At 46.1% G+C, this 19,019-nt stretch overlaps 1 protein-coding gene across 1 annotated transcript in view; it reads right to left on the bottom strand.

The window, feature by feature from the left end:
* LOC147717628 (E3 ubiquitin-protein ligase TRIM39-like) overlaps positions 1-19,019 on the bottom strand; it is a 402,340-nt gene that overhangs the window by 151,444 nt on the left and 231,877 nt on the right. Inside the window, exon 7 of the mRNA XM_086924422.1 lies at positions 2,520-3,092. Coding sequence (XP_086780548.1) covers positions 2,548-3,092 — 545 coding nt within the window. The 3' untranslated portion in view covers positions 2,520-2,547. The remainder of the gene's footprint in view (positions 1-2,519; positions 3,093-19,019) is intronic.

Raw genomic sequence — 19,019 nt, 5'->3', positions numbered from 1 at the left:
TGTTAGCCCTTATTCAGGCCTTGCATACAGATAACTGGGCCCAGGTAGTCCTGGACGAGGATGGTGGATTATCTGGCAAGATCCAGATTGGAAATGGCCTGAGGCAGGGGTGCGTATTAGCCCCGTTGCTATTCTCTTTGTTTATAGCGGACCTACCTCGGAATCTAAAAGAGGTTAGAGGAGCTAGCCCAAAGCTAGGGGGTAACCATATATCCTGTCTGCTTTATGCAGACGATCTGGTGATCATGGACCAGACGGAGATAGGCTTGCAGAGGAAACTAGATATGTTCCATAAATACTGCTTAAATAAAAAACTGGTAGTAAATATGGAAAAGACCAAAATCCTATGCTTCGGCAAAAGTAAGACCCGTTTCCCTTGGTATTTAGGTACGGAACAACTTGAGAAGGTAACGGAATACAGATATCTGGGAGTATGGTTCACTAGTAACTTGAAATGGACCACCCATCTGGAAGCGTTAAAAATCAGGGCAACAGCCTCTATAAAGGGCTTAAAAAGGTTTAATAGCTTCTACGGAGACTTGTCAGATAGGCCGGCTATAAAGGCCTACCTGGCAATGGTCCCCGCGCAATTCCTATATGGATCAGAGGTTCTCCTCCTTAGCGGGAAAAAAGGTTGGGATAAAGAGGAGGGTATGATCCTAAAAAGCTTGTTCTCGTTGCCGAAATCAGCAATGGTACAAGCAGCAAGATTGGAGATAGGAGTCACTTCTTGGGCAATTACATCCAGGATGGCACTAATACGGTTCTGGCAGCGTCTGGAGACAGGGGAACCTCCCAGAAAAATATCACAGTGGTGTAGAGAGGAAATTGCCTCCAGCGAGTTATCGTGGGCTAAAGAAACAAGACTCTCACTAAAGGAAGCCTATGGGAAGCTAGGGATAGAACTAGATACCCAGTTAGGACATACCAATATAGGCAAAAAAGAACTACGGTCATTGGGAGCGGATGTGTCCTGCATATGCGATCAAGAGTATCTCCGACAAAAAATATCGGTGTCCCATATGATCCAAGTATGGATTTCAGAAGTCCACTCCTACCCTTACTTGGATAGGTTGCCGAATCAGCACTTAAGAAGAGAGGTTTTAAAACTGAGAATGGGCATAAACCCCTGTTATGTAAATAACAGGGTTAAAAATTATATGATAAATAGTAATGGCAATTGCACATGTACGCTAGGTACCTCCTGTGATATTATTCATATTTTATTAGACTGTAGGATGACCCTTGATATACGTAAGGAGATTTTAGGCCCGCTATTCAAAACTTATAGGATTATGAATAGAAAGCAAGCTGTAGATCTCCTGGTGGGGATGGTAAATCTGGATATAGCCTGCGCCTTGGGTAAATACATGAGCCGAGTCAGGGGGTTTCTCCAGAGTACAGAGGTATAGGCGTATGGTAACGAGATTGCACTTCAATGTATGTATTATGTTTGGAAGACCTGGTCACATATGTTTTCTCATGTTCACCCTTGTAATTTTCACATCCTAGGAGGATACTGATTAATAACAAAGTTACTGGGGTTTCCTCCCGGAAAGGACTGATTCGCAATTTTACAAATTTTATATATTTTGTGTTTTTATAAAGTTTTATAAATGTATTGTGTATACTTTTATGGTTGTAATAACCCGAATAAAGTTTTAATGACTGACTGACTGAGGTAAAACAATTGCAATTAATTTATTATGTCTGTATTTTGATAACTTCCATTGTATGTATGATTGTATATCCTAGAAATCTTTCATGGATCGAACTTCTTACACTTATGATGTTCGTACAAACCCTACATACACTGCACAGTGCTGCCTTGGGTCAATTCAATAGTGCAAAATGTGCAGTAAAGGTGCACATTTGCGAAACTTTAAGCTTTTAGCATTGCAAATGACAATGCCTTTTATTTGTTGTAAAAACCAAAACATAAATAAAACACATTGTCATTTAGAATGCCAATAGCTCAAAACAATGTCATTGCGAGACCTATTGCATTGTAAATGCTTGTTTTTCCATAGCTGCCAAGTGACACCTTTAGCCAGGGCTGATTTTTTCCTAATATGCCTTTGCATACTCCTGTTCTTTAGCCTATAAAACAAAACTAAAATTAATTCTACAGAAAACCCAAAATCAACTCCTTCGTACAGAAGTAACATTATGTTACAACATCATATTGATTTGCATCAGGCCGCTGAGGCAGATTTCAAGGCTCACATCATGTGTTCAAAATTGAATTGTGACCCTTGGACACTGGAACACTGTCTGCGCTCCAGCAACAGTACTGTGTTTGATTTTATTTCCTGAGCTGCTGCCTGCAGCACCCATAAACTGTGCTTGGTCGGCTGCCTGCTCCCCCCCCCTCACAGCTTCTGAGAGGAGGCAGCTGTCAGCCCCTTGCATGCAGGAAGAGGTCACTATGATATCACTGCTCTGTGAATGATAATATACACTGTTAGCTTACTGAGGTTAGTGACAGTAGTAATCTACATTATACACAGCTTTCTTACCTGGAGTTGCTGACAGTCTCGGCTACTCTCACTCCCGTCCTGTCGCCGGCAGGATCCGCAGCGCCCTTGCATTCTTCCCTCTCTCCTTGAGCTTTGGATTGAAGTAGGGCCGCAGGGTGGGGGGGAAGGAGGCCCCGGAGAAGGTGAAGAGCAGAGACCGGTCATCCACATTGTACACCGAGAGCCTGCCCGCCTCATAGTCCAGGAAGAGACCCACGGCCCTGGGGGGCGCACTGGGGGTCAGGAGGGTGTGCGGGGAGGTGAGAACTTCATATTTACCCTCTCTGAGCCACACTGTCCAAAATCCATTCTCAGGTGATGCTGTGATCTCCCCATTTCTCTGCGAAGCCTCGTCACACACTCCCAGTGTCCAGCAAGTCTTGTCCCCCACTTCGACCTCCCAGTAATGCCTCCCAGAGCTCAGCCTCTCTCTCCCTAGGACAATGGGGTATTTATTGAATCTCTGGGGTGTGTCCGGCAGATTCTGTGCTCTCTCTCCCATCCTCACGCTCCTTCCGGCCTCAAACAGGATCAGCCAGGGATTTGCAGTGTCAGGATCCAGGGTCACCTCAGCTGCAACAGAAAAGCAGAGGTCAGCGCTCAGCAGCCAGACAATAACAGACCAACTACAAGCCACCCAGTGACTGATGACAGATAACCTACTCACAACAGCACAACACCTCTCAGCCTTGTAACCCTCTCCATTTCTACAGCTCAAGATGCTGTACCCTATATACAGTCCCATTCACTTCTGCTCCGGGACAGCCTTATTTAGCCAGATCAAATAACATTTTCTACAACTGGAAAAGGAAAAGACAATGCAGCACTGGGGAGGAAGGCTTTGCACTGCAGGGTCTGAAATACCCGGCACTTGGTGCCCGGTTCTAGGCTGCCGGTCCTAACATTTCTGGGAAACAATTCATTACATAAGAACACCAGAATATGGCATGCAATCAATCAAATAGGATTTATAAAGTGATGCTTATCACCCACAAGGGTATCCAGGTGCTGGGGAGTGGGGGTGGAGGTGGGGAGGGTAAGGGATGCTGTTGCTGGGATATATTAGATGAAGAAACAGGTTTTTAGGCCTTTTCTGCACTCCTGCAGTGTAGGGGCTGAGCCAAGAAGGAGGCCATTCCCGGATTTAGCTACCAGGTGTGAAAAGGAGCAGGCGCTGCTCCTGCTTCTGTAAATGCGAGGTGTGTTGGCCAAGAAGAGGGATAAGGAGCATAGTTTAAAGGTGGGTTGGTGGAAGTTCACCCTGTGGTTGAGGTATGGTGATCCCTTGTTGTGTAGGGCTTTGTAGGTGTGGGTGAGCAGTTTGAAATAGCATTGTTTGCTGATGGAGAGCCAGGGCAGAGATTTGAGTTGAGGGGTAATATGGGTCCACCTTAGGAGGCCGAGAGGAGTCTGGCTACCGCATTCTGAATGGACTGTGGTCTGTTCAGCAGTTGTGAGGTGATTCCCACATAGAGGGAGTTGCCATAGTCCAAGCGGCAGGTGATGAGGGTCTGGGTGACCGTGCATCTGATGTTGATGGGGAGCCACTGAGCATGGGTATGGTGAGGAAGGAGGCTGATACGGCTTTTATCTGCTTCCTCATCGAGAGCTTGCTGTTGAGTATGATTCAGAGGTTTCTTGCTTGCTCTGTGGGTCGGGTGAGGAGCTGAGCACCACTGGCCACCAGGAGCTGTCACAAGGGGAGTTGCTGCTACTGAAGATAAATATTTCTGTTTTGTCTGTGTTGAGTTTGAGCCATCTATTTTGCATCTAATTTGTGATGCTGGTCATGCACCTGTGAAAGTTAGATTAGGTGTTAAAGGGGTCTGAGGATAGTGAGAGGATGAGCGGAGTGTCGTCCGCATAGGAGATTATGTTTTGAAGTAGGATCTGACCAGGGTGGCAAGAAAGGCCATGTATGTGTTGAATAGGGTTGAGCTTAGAGAGGAGGCTTGTGGGACACCGTAGATGATGTTTTTCAGGCCCAAGGTGAAGGGTGGGATGCTTTGGGTTTGTCCAGAAAGGAAATATGCAATTCAGTCGAGGGCTTTCCTTTGGATCCCCATAATTAGGGCTGCTGTTTCTCTCCTGCCTAGGAGGGTCCTGATGTAACCAGTGGCTGCAATCGGTGCTGTGATTAGAGCAAAATCCGGATTGGGAGGGGTCCAGTAGGTTGTTGTTTTCCAGGTGCACTGAGAGTCAAAGGTTTATTGCTTTGTCCAATACTATGGCTAGAAATAGGAGAAGGGAGATGGGGTGGTAGTTTTTGAGGTCTTTGGGGTCCGCTGTGGTTTTTTCTGAGTAGCAATTTGACTTTCGTGTTTTTCCATCCTTCAGGGAAGGAGGCTGAGATGTTGGATGCGTTGAAGATTGTGAGGAGGCCCTGCTGATGGTGCTTTTTAAAGCTCCCCAGTAGATGGGGCCCAAGTTGGAGGCAGTTTTGTGCGTCAAGAGTGGTTCCCATGCATTTAGTGAGATTTTTTTTGGGAATTGGTGGTGTTGAGGAGTCTGTTGAGCTCTTACTGTAAAGCCCTACTGGGGCGGACGGTATCCTAAAATTAGAAACAATGACGAAACATACATTTCTTGAGCCTCTACAGTCGGATGAACTGTTGCTTGCGAGAATCATCTACGTCCTTCACACATTAAAGTGAATTATATTTTTAATGATTGGTAAAAAAATCATCTCCAGTGTTAGATTGTATCAGTCATACAGAATGAAAGGCTGAGACACCCCTGGACACATTCCAGCCCGTGATCTGCAAGTTACATGCATGTCACTATAGTAACAAGCACTCGAACCATTATTCTGTTCGCCTAGCTATCTATGCAAGCACATTTCAAGCATGCCCTGGACCTGGTCTAACAGGGACTGGACTCCGCAGATAAGACTTACCCTTCCGTCAATGAATGGCACAACTACAAAATCTCTGTTGTTTTTAGCGCTGCTCGATAAGATAGAAACTGGTTAGAGGAGCAGTGGGTATTTACTTTAGTTTTCTTCCCCTTGACCTCGGTTTGATTTTCCTCATCGCTTGGGCGTGGTGGACTTTCGAGGCTTCACTAGTGAAAGTGTCAGTGTTGTTTCAAGAAAAACATACAAAAGGGACCCTAGAATTATGCAGCAGGGGAGGCCCAAATTATGCAGCAGAGTGGACTAAATCATGTGACGAGAATAGGTAAATTATGTGGTGTCATGCAGCATATGTTAAAGCACTATTACGTCACAATGTTGTCATTTTAGGTCTTGGCTCTAGAGTGTGCGCATGCTTACAGCTTGCCCCCATGCTTCCCATTTGCTGGCATCAATGTTGCTCCATTTTGTGTTCTCCCCATTTGTCAAGGCCATGCATACGTCAGGCCTTGTCCAGTGTTTAACCCTTCCAAAGAGCACGGGCCAATTACTGTTAACATCACTCTAGTTGTGCCCAATTCTCAGACATAACAGTGTTACCCTTCACCTGGCACCACTTCAGATATAATGTATTACACAACCATAGTGCCTACAAACTACCCCACCTACCCAACTGGCCTGCCCCGCACTAAACCCCTGGTTCACTGTTTGTTTAAACCCTGCTCCCCCGCTCTTCTTAACCAACACTCCCAAAGCCTATTGCATTTGCCAAAGCTTTTACAACTATTTTGCAACAGTCCTGGATTGCGTTCTCAGCAATGCTGGCACATGGGTTTGGTTTTGTCCTCAAGGTTTCATAGCCTCTCACTGCTCAGTTTAATGTCCATTGTACCCGCCCCACATACTTTCATTTCTTTACGTCTCTACCTCATGTTTTTTTAACCTTACACCGGTATTTTACAAGACATGTTTATATTTCACCGCAACAGACCCATTGGGAAGCCTTCGCTTTTTTTTTTATCTGCCTTGACTGAAAAAAACACGTTGGCTAAGCAAATGGGTCTTCGCAGTGTGAGAGCTATAGGCCTTGGCAATGTAAATGCGTTTGTGTATGGCTCTGGGGTTGTTTTTATTGATATGCACAAAACCATTAACATTGCATATGCCAATAGCACTCAGATTGCCGAGACCTATTTGTAAGAGAGTAGGATCTGCTGCTTATAGTTATACCCACTTTTTGCTGACGTTTCAATTTGGTCTGGCTTACGCCCTGCTATGCAGGACACCAGCCTAGCTGCTTCCTCTCTAAAATGATTTGATGTACGTTAGGTACACCACACATTGGATTCTGGGGTACCCTTATAAGTCCCTAGTATATGGTATCCGATATACCCAGGGCATAGGTACCCTAGAGGCCTCCCAGGGGCTGCAGCATGTATTATGCCACCCTGGGAGACCATGCAAAATGACACAACAGGTCTGCTACAGCAGCCTGTGTAAGGTGGTTAATGCACCCCTTGCTCAGATATAGGTTTCCTATATCTATCTTGTCACTACACATATGAACCTATCATTCCCCCCAATGGCAGGCCTTATCAATCCTGAAGGCAGGGTGCTGGGTTATGTGTGAGAGGGTGCCCATACACGAGCAGTGTCCAGTTTGATTTGATGGTGGGTCGTGATACTAACCGCCGGGTACTTAATAGTGGGGGTTATAAGTTTACATGCCGTGTGTCCCTTTGAGTAGATTGCAGCCTAGTAAAATGGAGGTTGTAACGTAAGTTGGTCTGATGGCATTGCGCACAGTGTGGGCCCTCATAGGAGAGATACTTGTGGCCGTTAGCTCCACGATATGTAGCGAGCACCGCATGAGGACAGAATGGTTGAACTAATAGTGCATTTTGAGACCTATATGCTGGTTTATTGTAAATGCCTCTGGGTTCATGGCGGACGCATCACTAGAGACATCTATATAATTGCTTGATTTTTATTTTCTTTAGTGAGCAGGCACCATTGTAAATATGCTGTCTTCTTTGATTTCAGAGAAAGAACAACTTCATTAGGTGTTATCGTCCATTTTGAGGTGTATCATGTTGGATTATATGGGCCTCTAAAATCGATGGTCCCAAGTGGAAAGAAAGTGACATAGGCCATTACGACACGACACACAGAGTAAGTCAGCGGCATCTCTCATTAGAACTAATTATAACAATTGACATCGCAAGTGTTGCACTAAGACTTCCTTGTATATTTCCCTCTTACAGAAATGACTGACTGTTTTAATAGTATATTGGCAATTGTGCCAAAGGAGGTTTCTTCTAGAAACGGATAGTTGCTTGTGCAGGTATTTGGTTGCAGGTGGTTGAGGTATGCAGGAGGATTCTGGACGCAGGTGGCAGCGCGGCCATTATCCTCCTGGACCTCAGCGCCGCCTTTGACACGGTTAATCACCGTGTCCTACTCGCCCGCCTAGAAAGAATTGGAGTCACAGGCAAAGCTCTTGAATGGCTTGAATCTTTTCTCAGTAATAGATTCTTCAAGGTCTTCTCAGATACCAACTGCTCCCTCCCAATACCATTACAGTGTGGGGTGCCACAGGGCTCTTCCCTTAGCCCCACACTGTTTAATGTGTATATGGCCCCCTTGGCAGAGGTAGTAGCCCCCTTCGGAATCCAATTGGTGAGCTACGCTGATGACACCCAGCTAGTAGTCTCCCTCACCCAGACAGACTCCCCTCAGAACAATCTCTGTAGCTGCCTGGGTGAAGTCGCAGGATGGATGGATGCCTCCCATCTAAAACTGAATGGAGGAAAAACCGAGCTGATGTTGCTCGGAAGAAAGGCCTCCTTTAACACCCCCTCTATGTGGCCTTCCTGCATGGGACCCGGGCCCACCCCCAAAACGGAGATAAAAAGCCTAGGGTTTTGGCTCGACACGGAGCTCTCTTTTAAAACTCAGGCAAAAAAGACAGTGGCTACGTGCTTCGGTCTAATAAAAACCATCCGGAAAATACTTCCCCAGCTACCGGAAACTGCGAAGAAAACCATAGTCCAGTCCCTCATTCTATCCAGGCTGGACTATGGGAACGCTCTCTACTTAGGAGCCCCCACCTCAGTCATCCGTCAACTGCAGATAGCTCAAAACTCCGCAGCAAGGCTACTCACCGGAACCAGCCGTCGTACCACCGCAGCCCCTGCATTAAGGGCCTTACACTGGCTCCCAATAAAGGAGCGAATCCATTTTAAGACTCTTTGTCTGGTCCATAAAACTCTCTATAGGAACGGCCCCCCCATTCTGAAGGATATGATCAGACCATACATTCCATCTAGGCACCTTCGCTCTAACCATCAAAATCTCCTTATAACGCCCAGGACCAGCAAAGCCCGGTCTGGGGACCGCCTCTTCTCCCGAAATGCAGCAAAACTGTGGAACGCCCTACCGCTATCACTTCATTTAGAACCCAGCTTGCTGGTGTTCCGAAAACAACTAAAAACAGCATTGTTTCCTAGGCCATAAACCAGTCTTCCCCATCTTCTAATCTCTGCATCACCTTCTATCTATCTTCAAGCGCTGGGATGCTTCCGAGTAGCCATGCGCTATATAAGAGCCTTCCAATTCCAATTCCAATTCCAATTAGAGGTAGTATTCCCCGTTTTAAATCTCACAAATTTTTTGTTTCATTTCACGTCAATTCTTTTTTTTTAAATGTTGAAATTATTTTATGGTGGTGGAACGTTTGTGGAGTTTGGTCCCTTTTCAGGGCTCGGGCTCTGTGTACACTGCGCATCCAGTGTCGCGCAGCAAGATGCCTATTCCTGGCGTTTTGAAAATGGACCTTGAAATTCCACATAGCTCGTGCGTGTGGATTTCCAAGGTCCATTTTCATTGGCCTTTGCGTGCGAGCTGTTTTTAAACACAACACGCAATAGGCCATAGGCGGTCGCGTAGCTCCGCCTATGGCCTATTGGTGTCTGTTACGTGCACCAGAGGCCATATATTTTGAATTATCACGGCTTGACAGCCGGGATAATTCAAGACATATGCTGGCAATGACTAGCGCACCACTCACCGTTTTTTGTTGTAGTTTTTTTTACAAAAGCGATCATTTTCAGTCCCGCTTCTTACTGCCCCTTTAACGTGATTCCCCCCTTGCTGACATATGTTTATATTTCTCAACGTGCAGTGTCATTTGGCCCCTTCTCTCAAACCGACATTTCTCCTCACCGGACATTTCTAAACAATGTTCTTTTCTATCCTCTATGAAACAAAGCATCCATGGGGGCGCGGAGTGAAGGCAAATGCTCCTAGGTGTGGTGTCTCTCAAAACCATGGAGCCATACTCGTGCAGTCTACACATACGCCTTGCGCTCTCTGCTCGTAGCGCCAAGTGGCCCGCGCAACAGCCACAGCGCAGCTGCGTGCTTGTTTTCCAACACCTGGAGACTGTCCCGTGTCCTGGGCCCCGCCGAGCACAAGCATTCTTCTGAGGGTTAGCATAAGAGATATATAACAAAATAGGAGATGGTTGGTCAATTTATCAAACCTAATTCTGCTTTTAATCATGACATTTGGACGATCCCGAATAAACATATTTTTCGCCCTTATAGTCATTTTTAGTTATCACACTCACGTTGCACTGCACACCACCACCAGCACTAACATACTTTGAGAGCACTTTGGCTGAGTTCATTAGGAGAGAGAGGTCAAGTGCCAGAACAGTTAGCCTATGGGCAATATTGGCGACACAGACTTCACTCCAACAGTTCCCAGATGAAGATGCTCCGCCAGAGTGGTGGGCTGATGGGATCTGTTCATAAGCCTGGTGCTAATCAAATTATCTGTGTTTGATGGACTTTCCTTCTGAGCACATGAATTAGGTTTGATAAATTGACCAACCATCTCCTATTTTGTTAAATATGTATTGTACCAGGAGTGTGGAAATTATTTGGGTCGGTCTACATTATCCCCTAGACCCTTTTTTATAAAAATTTCTTAGCATAAGAGATGCCACGCGAGGACACGAACGGCACCCACCCAGGTCCTTTGTGAATGAATAAAAGATATTCACAGCGCGTAGACTCGATAAGAGGCCGCGCTTGTTACCGGGATCTGTACATCACAGATTCGAAACCGCAAGGCTAGCTCGCTATTTCCTCTTCCCGGGGTAGAGATAGCGATCACCATTTTAATTCGCAATAATAAAGATGCAAAATATGCATTACGTAAACCTCTTTGCATAACATTGTTATACGACTTAAGGGTTATTATGCACAAACACGTGCCCGCAGGTTACACGGTTGTACTCTGAAATGCCACATAGGATCATAAAACTCCTGCAAAGTTGGGAACTTACCGCTGAAATGCGTACCTGACCTTAGGGATGCGGGGATCAATTCTTAAACTCCCCAGGTCAAGAAAATGAGTACTAGTTTGAACTGGATATTAATGGTGTAAACCATGCTGTACGTAAAGCTCGCTGGATAAAAGTGCTACATAAAAGACAAAGTATATATCTACACACATACATACACTTACACTTTTTTTCATAGCGCTGAGACCTACTATGGAGCTCCCGTGCATTATTGCCTAATTAAAATAGAAATGTGTGACTGCATTTCATTTCGTAAGGAACAAACTATTGCTGGTGGCCTCAGGTGGCTGCCACAATATTAAGGAGAAGTCAGTTTGGTAGCGTACGCTTTGCCTCTGCAGGGGCACAGGAAGCGAGCATCTTTCCCGATGGCATGACGTGGAGGGCTGGGGTGGGGTCTAACCAAAGCCTCTGCCACCCTGTAGATGTTATAAACACCAGCAGGATGGGATTACGGGTGACCTAATAACGCACTAGAAAGAAGCATGGCAATAAGTCTTTGGGCATGGTGTTTCCACTCCGGTGGCTTTCCCTGGATACTCTCACTTGTGCGGGTTCATTTTTTGGGGGCTTTGCAGCCGGTACACACGTTGCGCCTTTCCTTTCATGACCAGATCCAAGGATAGCCTGGACCTTCTTTCTAATGAACTTTAGATACTTAACCTGGGACTCTCACTGCCAGAAGAGGAGGTAACCTCAAGAGACAAAGCTCACTCCCGTCAAGAGCCAAGCCATCCGCGGCATCCTCAGGGAGATAGGCTCAGGGGGCACAAGGAGTGGTCGCAATAGAAACAGTAGCGCGTCTCCAGAAGGCTGAACCCTAGCATCACTGCCTCTCTGTTCCCAAAGTGGGGCTCTGGCCCCACTGATGCACAAAAGACACCTTAAGTTCCACATTAAAGGGGCCAGCAGGTATGGACGGGGATACTCAAAGTGTATTGTAGTCAGCAACCATGTCACATCTGCGACGCAAATTCCACAGTATTTGCTAGTATGAAGCAGCGTTACAAGTTTACATGTTACCAATACTACTACAGTGGTTTCTGCTCACGCGATTACGCTATATATAAAGTAAAACCGACTCCCATCTCATCACCACATACCTTCTGAAAATTCATTCATTAGGTGATCATTTCTGTGCACATTTGGCATCAGTGTGCCAAATACAAGTGTACGTGTGTGAGCACTTTAAGTACAGCACATTCTTCTATGTATTCGCACACAATGAAGCAACATGTACACAATATAAATACACAATATAATACATAGGATAACATTAAGCACAAAAATGTATTATAGATATATACACAAAGTAACCATTTACTTGGGTCTATGTCGAAGAAAGTAAATAATAGTTTTTTTTAATTTGTACTGGTTTGTTTAAGATAGTTCAAGATGCACTTCTACCGTTTAAGATAGTTCAAGATGCACTTCGATTTAAATGTATGCACGTATACAGAGATTCAAATATAGGTATGTATGGATGATTAGACCGTGCACTGAAATCATGCCATATTAAACGCTGTGCTCCCTTCTCCCTGCCATGTACCGTTATTAGTGTGCAGGGTGAGCAGTGTGTGAGTGTGCAGGGTGAGCAGTGTGTGAGTGTGCAGGGTGAGCAGTGTGTGAGTGTGCAGGGTGAACAGTGTGTGAGTGTGTAGGGTGAGCAGTGTGTGAGCGTGCAGGGTGAACATTGTGTGAGTGTGTAGGGTGAGCAGTGTGTGAGCGTGCAGGGTAAACATTGTGTGAGTGTGTAGGGTGAGCAGTGTGTGAGTGTGCAGGGTGAACATTGTGTGAGTGTGTAGGGTGAGCAGTGTGTGAGTGTGTAGCGGCAGTGTATGAGTGTGCAGGGTACGAAAACTCGAACTAAGTCCACCACACACACACACACACACATAAGACCACACACATAAGAACACATACATAAGAACACACACACACACCACACACACACTCCCACCACCACACACTCACCACCACACACGCAACCACCACACACGCAACCACCACACACACACCGCCAGCCGTCAGTGCACGCTTTCACCGGGCACAAACCTCACCAGCCGTCAGTGCACGCTTTCACCGGGCACAAACCACACCAGCCGTCAGTGCACACTTTCACCGGGCACAAACACCACCAGCTGTCAGTGCCCGCTTTCACCGGGCACAAACACCACCAGCCATCAGTGCAGGCTTCCACCGGGCACACACCACCAGCTGTCAGTGCCCGCTTTCACCAGGCACACACAACACCAGCCGTCAGAGCACGCTTTCACCAGGCACACACACCACCAGCCGTTTGTGCACGCTTCCACCAGGCACACACACCTCCAGCGGGCAGTGCATGCTTCCACCAGGCACACACACCACCAGCCATCAGTGCACAATTTCTACAGGCACACACACCACCGGCCATCAGTGTACACATCAATTATTAATGCATCCACAATTAACTATTGTAGCAATCGCAGTATGGTGCACTTTACTAACATATTCATCTAAAGCGCAGCATGCCACCATTGCTCCAATTCCAATCCAACCTACATAATTCCACTACACACCACATGCATACACTCTATAACACATGGCGAAAAGACATTGCCATTTACAATGCCATTAGCTCTAACTCAAATAAATCTGAGACCTATTGCATTTCCAATGCTTGTTCTTTCTTGTGTCCTTTGTGAAAATTGAGTTACCACTTTGCACGATCCGGCAGGTGAAGGCCTATTTTTCCTGCACTCTCTCCAATTCTGCGCACTGGGTACTATTATAACCGCTATGGATAAGAAAATTATTATACTCAGGGAAGCTTATGAAGTATCTAAACACGTTTATTTAAGTCATGCTAAAGTAATTATAGTCGATACCCACCGATTAAATGAGAATTCTTCTTTGATTACCCTGCAGACAACCCTTATGTATGTGAAATTCAACCTTCACCATCTCTGGTCCTGAAGAAGGTGGCGTTGATCCTGAAACGCGCGTAGACCAAGCCTGCCCTAGAAAAGTGGTCTCAGAGAGATAATTTCACCATTCAGTACTGGTTGATGACATCTACTAATATAGATCTCTCACAAACAGCTTGTGACCTCCCAGAAGGGTGTAATCTCCAATGTTGTGTATTTATAGTATGTTTGTAGTTAAAATCAATCAATCAATCAAGGACATTTATAGAGCGCACTACTTACCCGTTGGGTCTCAAGGCGCTTAGGGGGGGGGGGGGGGTGCCGTTACTGCTCGAACAGCCAGGTCTTGAGCTTCTTCCTGAAGGAGAGGTGGTCTTGGTTCAGGCGCAGGTCGGCCGGGAGGGAGTTCCAGGTCTTGGCGGCCAGGTAGGAGAATGAGTGTGTATGTTGGTGAATGAATGAATCATAGGTTGCTGCTGGGATAGGTTTACCAACATCAAAAATATCTAATTGCAATAAGTCATGAACTCTGATTAGACTGTCTGAAGAAAATGTATATTGTTTTGCACTTCAGATAGTTTTTGTAAAAATTCTTTCTAGTGATGTATTTATTAAATTACATAATAATGAAATGTGAATTGAAAATATCTCACTATTTCAAATTAAAAAAAGATGCAATAAATGTGATAAAACTAATTATATATATATATATATATATATATATATATATATATATATATATATATATATATATATATATATATATATATATATATATATATATATAGTTTGTCTTACGATTCTGAGATGTTATAAAACATAGGTGGGTTACTAACACAGTGAACCTTTACAGGTCATGATAAAAACAATATAGGTCAGATAAGAGGTTTTCAATTTTAGTACCTTTTGTTCTTCGCCCTCCTCTTGGACCTTCAATACTATAGGGGGGCGCCTTTTTTCCTTTACAGAGCCCCTCTGCAGCCTTCGGAATCTCTCCTCCAAGGTTGTTAGTGATGCAGCCTAGACCATGTACTCTTAAGTGCATTACAACCTCGCAGTAAATGCTAACTTTAAAACTGCTGCACAGAACCATGTTGTGTTTGGTGTCAAACACCTTGGATTCATACCTCCACACCAGTAACTGGTAGTGGAGGTAGGATTCCTCCATGGTAGAACCACTAGTGTGGGGCACCGGGCGCCCCCCGGTGCCAGCTTTCCATAACCCTGACATCACTAAATGGATGCTGCAGCCACAGACACAAGTCTGCCCTCCTGCTGCTGGACGAAACTCCAGCAGGAGAAGGCCGGATAATAGGTTCCCTGTCACAGGGAGATGTGACCACCTCTCAGACAGGCTTTAGTGTATTGGGGCTGGGTGGGTGCACTCCAAGAGTGCTTTGAAGTCTGCACTGGTGGCACTTTTTTGGACACTCATCCCCAGCTCTGGCGTGAAACTGGACAAAGGATATAGGTGTAACCACCCCTCTGTCCTGACCCTCCCAGAGGTGGGTCCCCAGAGTTTGTCCCACCCCTCCCTTGGCTATAAAGTAGGAACCCCTGACTACAGGACTTTAGATTTACCTGGACAAAACTCTGCTAAAGAATCCCAGAACTTCAACTATCTACACTTCGTTGGATGACCGAAGAATCTCCCTTGGAGTAAAGCAGTTACGCCCCAGCAAGGCAGGCACCAAAGACGCATCTGTCCGGTTTGCAACTACGCAGCTCCTGAAGGACTCCAAAGACTTTGCAACACATGAGGTGGGTTTCCAAGCTTCCCTGAGGCCGATCAGTGCTCTCAGCAAACCTGAGATCCAAAGCCCTCGTGAGGACCGTGCAACCCGAACCCCTGGACACTGTGCACATTTGCAGCAGCATATGCTTCTTGGCGATCCCTGAGGCTGTGCTTTGGGCTACTTGTAGTCCAGACCTGAGCAGTTATTCCACCGAAGATTACTGGCCTACACTCCACGAGTGACCGGTGGGCTGGTATTTTGTGATTCCTCTTGAGGTTCCTTCGCAATCCCTTGTCCGTCGACTTGTGGGTCCCTGAGAAGGGTAACTTAACTTTGAATGGGCTTACCTGGTTGCTCCAGACGTGCCCTGACTCTCCATCACTTGGGGAGTCATCAGGACCTTGCTGGTCCGTCCCGAAGCTATTTTACTCTCACCGCGTGGGTTGCAGTTGCCAAGGTTTGTTGGTCTCCAGTCCGGACACCGACCCCCCCAGCAGTCGACATCCTTCGTGGGACAGCTCGCCTGCAGACTCTGGTAATCGTCAACGTATCCTGGTACCCGTGGCAGCGGAGTCAAGCTTCACCCCATCGCACCTGAAACACCCAACATTGGTGGGCATTGGTCTATCGTGCCCCTGGTCACCCTGAAGTGACGCAGACTCTGTCCCCTCTGCTTTCAGGTTCTTCACATCCCTGATCCAGGCTTGGATCGCACCGGACACTTTTCCTTTCCACGGCAGCAGCACTTTGTAGCAACTCGCCATTGAAAACAGCGATGATTCCCGACACCATTAGGCACCTAGGCACCCGGCTTCCCTGGGTGAGGTAACATGAGTACTCCGGTGCTCACATGGGTGCTGGCCAAAGAACCTTATAAGTCTAAAAGGGTTTGCTCCAAGTCCGCTCCGAAGTGTCCCTAATCTTTAATTTTACAACCGCGACTTTCCCGTAGGATTGTACGGAGCTCGCGGCTATGTTCTCACACTGCACACGTCCCCCGTAGGTCCCCTGTGTCACTACCTTGGGTGGTTCCTTGGGGTCCCAGCGATTCTACGTGCTCTATGCACTGTGTCTAGTCAAGTCATGGTTCTTATACCACTTTCTTAATATATGGTTTGGTCTCCCCGTGGGGCCCATTGTATATTGTGCTATTTTTTTATTTTCTATTATGTAGATATTGTGTATCTTGCTCTGTAATCTCATAAAGAGGTTACTAGAGAGTGTTTAGTAATAAATACATATACTTTATATATATATACCTTGTGTGGTTCTCCTTTCATTTAGACATTCAAGAGGTTATAATCTGGTAAACCAAGCTGCTTAACACTCATTCAAGACTTAGCCTGAAGGCTGCTCTCCATAGCTACCACTAGGATAGATTTCAATAAAGGTTGCCTTAACCTATCATCAATAAGTGTTGTTTGGACTGGTGCAAGGTGCCCACTATAACTAGTGGAGAGCATATGCCAGGCCAACTTCTCACACTATTGGCTTTGCCAGTGCTTTTTACCCCTTGGCATTCTTTCTCTCCTTCTAATCGCATTTTTTCTCTTTAACGTTTTTGCTCCTTAAACACTCCTTCCCCCCACACCCCCAATTCTGGCTCTTTTATCTTCCAGCCTATGCACTTTTCCCACTTTTTCCCCTCCCAGCTGTTCTATCACCCGCTTCCGGCCATCCACTGACATTGCCCAGTGCACTGCCCGCGCCGAGGAAACCTACTTAATGGAAGACGAAGCACGACCCCATTGAGCAGGACCCCTGGCCAACTCTCCCCTGCTGCCTTCTCTGCCAGGCAGGACCTCGGATCTCCCTGAGGGCTCCTAACTTTCAGATTCCTCCTTTCAGGCTCGTTTTTTTCCACAGGACACCTTTGACTTTAACCCGCATTTTCCACAGATCCCCTTTGAATTTTTCTCCCTGCTGACCCGCTTTCTCTCCATAGCTTCCCCATATCTGCTCAGGTGCCCTTTGACTTTAGCCCATTTTTCCACAGATCCCCTTTACGTTTTCTCCCCATTAACTTGCTTCTCTGCTCATCTCCCCTTTGCATAACCTGATTTTCTCCACAGCTCCACCTTGACTCACTCTCTCTAATCTTTTTTTCTCCTCAAGTGTCTTTTTCTTCTAATCTCATTTTTTACCCAATAGCGTTCGTTCTCTTCCTATAATTGCATTTTTTCTCTTGAAAGTGTTTTGCTCCTTAAGCACTTGTTTTCCCCCCAATCCTCACTCTTTTTTTCTTCCAGACTATCCGCTTTTCCTGCTTTTTTCCCTCCCAGCTGCTCTATTGCCTACTTCCCACCTCCCATTGACCCAGCCCAGCAGCCTCCCTCCCCAACGGGAAACCTACTTAAAGGAAGCCCTGGCACGGGTGCGCCGCTGGCATCCCAACAGTAGTGCTTTACAGTAAGACCATCAGTTATGTGACAATAAATCACAATACGACACTGAAAGCACTCGAAGGAAAGGAAGAAGTGCACCCGAATAAGGAAGAAGTGTACCCTTCACAAGTTGATATTAACTTTTCATATAGCGCTTACTATTGCAGTCTTGCATCTTTGGTACATACAGGCAGAAACTGAAGTGTTTCATGAGTAGGTGGTGCAGGTCCCAGTGGAAGATACAGAGGTGTGTCTAAGATACAGTAGTCGCTTATGAAGTGGGGTACGGTGTAGTAGCAAGAGATCTGTGAATGTTTAATGCAGTCGCTGTCTATCATGTAGATGCCCGCTGTCCCACTATTTCAGTAAATGCTGGTTTAATTCCCTTGCAGACAAAAAGGCCAAAATCTCCGAGGCAGAGGTGACGCAGGATTCTGATTTGGTGGGAATGGCTAATTGGGCATACCAAAAATGTGGACACCTGGGAGAGAAAGCCACTAACAGGTGGGCAGAGTATAAAGGGATGTATATTCCTCTAGATTTGAGTAGAACTGTGATCCCTATTTGTCAGAATGCACAACACAGACCGGTCCCACAGGTGGTGGGGAGCCAGTTGGAGAGAGGGAAATTACCAGCGCAGATATGGCAGATTGGTTGCATTGGGCTCATGCCAAATAGTTGAGGGTGCCAATATGTACAAGTGATACTTCTGACCAGTGGAGACACTGAAGTGGAAATACAAACTGGAGACAGAAGTGCTCAAATAGTGATCATTTCAGTGAATGGAGGGATAATCGGAAAGGGGACTGTCCCAGACCCTTTACTGTGCGAGGGGGAAGGAGGGTTTGGCTCCACGAACAAGAACCCAGAAGCCAAAGTGAGGGTAGAATCCTCAAATCATCCCCAGAACCAGCAGAGATCGTTGCAAATGGAAAAGATAAAACTTTATTTGATCCAAAGCAAAAAAGGAGCACATGTGCTTTCTGAAAAACATTATTTGCAAGAATAGTTCTACTTGTTTTTTCCTAGATCATACTGTGAAGTGTTGGTGTGCTGGATGCTCCGCCCCGAGTATGGGTGCCTGTTTCTGAGTGGGCCTTGGAGGGACTGGGAGCCTCCAACCCTGCAATGACCATCTGACGGTGCAGGCTGACACCTCTTGCTGAAACAACAAGATGATATAGCACAGACTGTTTTCTACAGGTTGTATTGAATGTGCACAAATGAGAATGATTCCAAAAATGAC

Source organism: Lissotriton vulgaris, chromosome 5 (assembly GCF_964263255.1).
Source record: "Lissotriton vulgaris chromosome 5, aLisVul1.2, whole genome shotgun sequence".
NCBI lineage: Eukaryota > Metazoa > Chordata > Amphibia > Caudata > Salamandridae > Lissotriton > Lissotriton vulgaris.
The sequence above is the reverse complement of the archived record's forward strand: the minus strand, read 5'-3'. Positions and strand labels throughout refer to the sequence as shown.